The 2,729-nt window shown below is 44.5% G+C and overlaps 1 protein-coding gene across 1 annotated transcript; it reads left to right on the top strand.

Annotated features, from left to right (window-relative positions):
• Nucleotides 1-463: 463 nt before the first annotated feature.
• Nucleotides 464-2,389, top strand: SARC_05898 (hypothetical protein; the record flags this gene model as incomplete). The annotated part of the gene is made up of 3 exons (XM_014300220.1): nucleotides 464-547; nucleotides 720-1,017; nucleotides 1,685-2,389. 3 exons carry the CDS (start codon nucleotides 464-466, stop codon nucleotides 1,708-1,710), a joined length of 408 nt encoding a protein of 135 aa, XP_014155695.1. The 3' UTR covers nucleotides 1,711-2,389.
• Between the last annotated feature and the right edge of the window lie 340 nt (nucleotides 2,390-2,729).

The following is a 2,729-nucleotide window of genomic DNA, read 5'->3' as shown; positions in this document are numbered from 1 at the left end:
AAATATTTATAATATACATATATATGTATATATATATATGTTTTTAATATGTGTGTTTGTTTGTGCGTGTGTAAATGCTGGTTCTTTACCTGCGAACGATGAAGAATATTTCTGGTAATTGAGACCTAACCGTCGCATTTCGCGTCAGGTTTTTAATCATAAATCATCTGTGTAACTGGTGCTCCGCATCTATTGCGCAAACAAAGCGTACGGTAATATCTAGACTTATAGTTCGGTACTTGTACGCTACATACATGTAGATTTAAGTTCCTATACGAACCGTGTCTGCCTGTTGTGCCGTGTGTGAGAATATTCGTCTGATTGTAAATACCGTTTGGTACCAGTAAACGTATTGGGTGTCTCCCCTGACACACACAGGTGTTGCTGTGCTGGTTTGGCGTTTACGTTTGTATGTTGCGATGGTCGTGCTCTCTATACCGGCGGGCTGTATCAGCCTGAGCACATGCCACAGGACTCTCCCGTCATATCACCCACCAGGACTTTTCAACCGCACACGTGGTGGCATGTGTTGTTATACTCGAGTCTTGTGAGTGGGACTGACATAACTTGTACGTTGTGGCATGTGTTGTTATACTCGAGTCTTGTGAGTGAGACTGACATAACTTGTACTTATACACCCGTGCACGTTGTGGTATGTGTCCTTATACTCCACCCTTGTATTTGTGACTGACATACACACGTGTACGTATGCTCTACAGGAGGTAGCCCTAGCGGATGTGCGGAAGGAGATCGCGTTCTGCAGGAAAGTGGGCGTGCCAATCATTGGCGTGATAGAGAACATGAGCGGGTTCGTATGTCCTGGGTGCAAAACCGAATCGCAGATCTTCCCTGCCACCACCGGTGGGGCTGCCCTGATGTCCGAGAAATTGGACTGTCCGTTTTTGGGCCGAGTCTCCCTAGACCCGCGAGTGGGTCAGTGCTGTGATGAAGGGAAGCCATTCATCGAGACCTATCCAGATACGATAGTTGCCAAACAGTATCTGGATATTGTGGAACGTAAGTCTGCAACCGTTTAATCACTGGGGAGATAGCAATGCTTGGGTGTTATTACGTTAGGGGAAGCTGTATGCTGCATTTTATGTTAATGACTGTCTGTCGTAGCGCACAGTAGTTCTGCAGGGTGTTGCACCGGCTAGCTATTTTTGTGACAGGTGGATCAGAGTATGAAAATGTTATATTTGGTCATGAGTACAAGCAATGCGTCAATATGGGTTGTGTACTATTACTGGTCGAGCTATGGAATCAATATCCTCCGGTATGCCTCCGTTGATCATAGTCACCTGGATTGTGCTAGATGCACCACGCTTAAATGTTGTACATCTGTGCCAGCCGTGTGTGTGGTTTGTTCCGTGTTGTGTCTTATGCGCCTTTGTGATTCTGCTTGCTGCTGTGTAAGTTTTAAATATTATCACTGGTATCAAACTCCGTATGGCATGAGAGTGCTATCTGTTGTGTGTGATAGATGGTCGCCGTCAGTGTGAGTACCGATTGTGCTACGCCTAGCAAGACGAGAGTTTCCTGTTTCACCTGGTGTGTTTGTTTTAACAAACCGGCACCAGTCTTCTAACAACCTCATCTGGCTACCAAATCTCTCACGTCACACCATTCAGAGTTGAAACCCTAAAAACCCTAAACCCTAATTCTCCCATGCCGCACAATGCAGAGTTGAAGGCCTTTTGCGCCCAATAAGTGCGCCGTGGCACACACTACACTTCCTGCCTACGATAAGAAGAAAGAGTCCACTCTGCGACCAGGTTGAGGCTATCTATTCCAGGGTTTTACTTCTCTGGGTTAGCTGGCGACGTCTGGACCATTCGCGAGTCGTCCCGAGATAGAGAAGTGCGTCTATACTCCAAAGGGCACTCGCGTGAGCATTGCGAAGTTTTAGTTCCACAATCCGTGACTACAAACCAGCTGGGGCCGGGGGCCGGTCTCGATCTGCCCGTGAGTTGTTGTCTTCGGTTGTATCGGGGCGTTTAGTACTCGGGTGTTGCCATGACAACGACACACCTAGTATTATCATAATAATGAAAGCGTCGTATATCTCATTGGGTTTGCGAGTACGTTAGGGGTATGAGCGTTCCCTGTTGTACGTCGTGATTACGTCTTGGTAAGGCTCGTCATTTGCGCTTCCATCGGATTTTAGGGTTTTAGGGTTGCCGGCGGTGGGTCCCTACAGCCGGCAGTCCACTGTGTTACTCTGTGTCTCTCTATATTACTGCAATGGTTCTCTAGTCACAGATGTATAAAGGATTTGTGCCCTTGGCAAGCCGTCGTGTCTGTATAGAGTTGTACACCAATGTGCGACTCGGCGTCATTCTCCGTCGACGAAAACTTGCCACCGGAAATAAACTTTCTGATCTCCAACTAAGTTTTATTTTTTCAATATCTCCGCAATTTCGAATTGCATGGTTGGATTACAATCGAGTCTGGGATTTCATAGAGATCATTGACCGACAATAGAGACTGAGCAGCGGTTCACATAGGTGTTCATTGTTCTTGCTTGCGTTTCGGGCTATGTTTTATAATCCCATTTATGAGCATATGTCTACAATACTCGATATATATATATATGTTGTATAGATATATATACATTTCTTTTATTATATTGTTATGTTGTGATATGTATATAAATATATATATATTGTTATATATATGTATATATATTTATATATATATGTATATATATATGTATATATATATATATG

This window comes from Sphaeroforma arctica (genome assembly GCF_001186125.1).
Source record: "Sphaeroforma arctica JP610 unplaced genomic scaffold supercont1.400, whole genome shotgun sequence".
In the NCBI taxonomy this organism is placed as follows: domain Eukaryota; class Ichthyosporea; order Ichthyophonida; genus Sphaeroforma; species Sphaeroforma arctica.
This window is presented reverse-complemented; position numbering and strand designations above follow the sequence as displayed.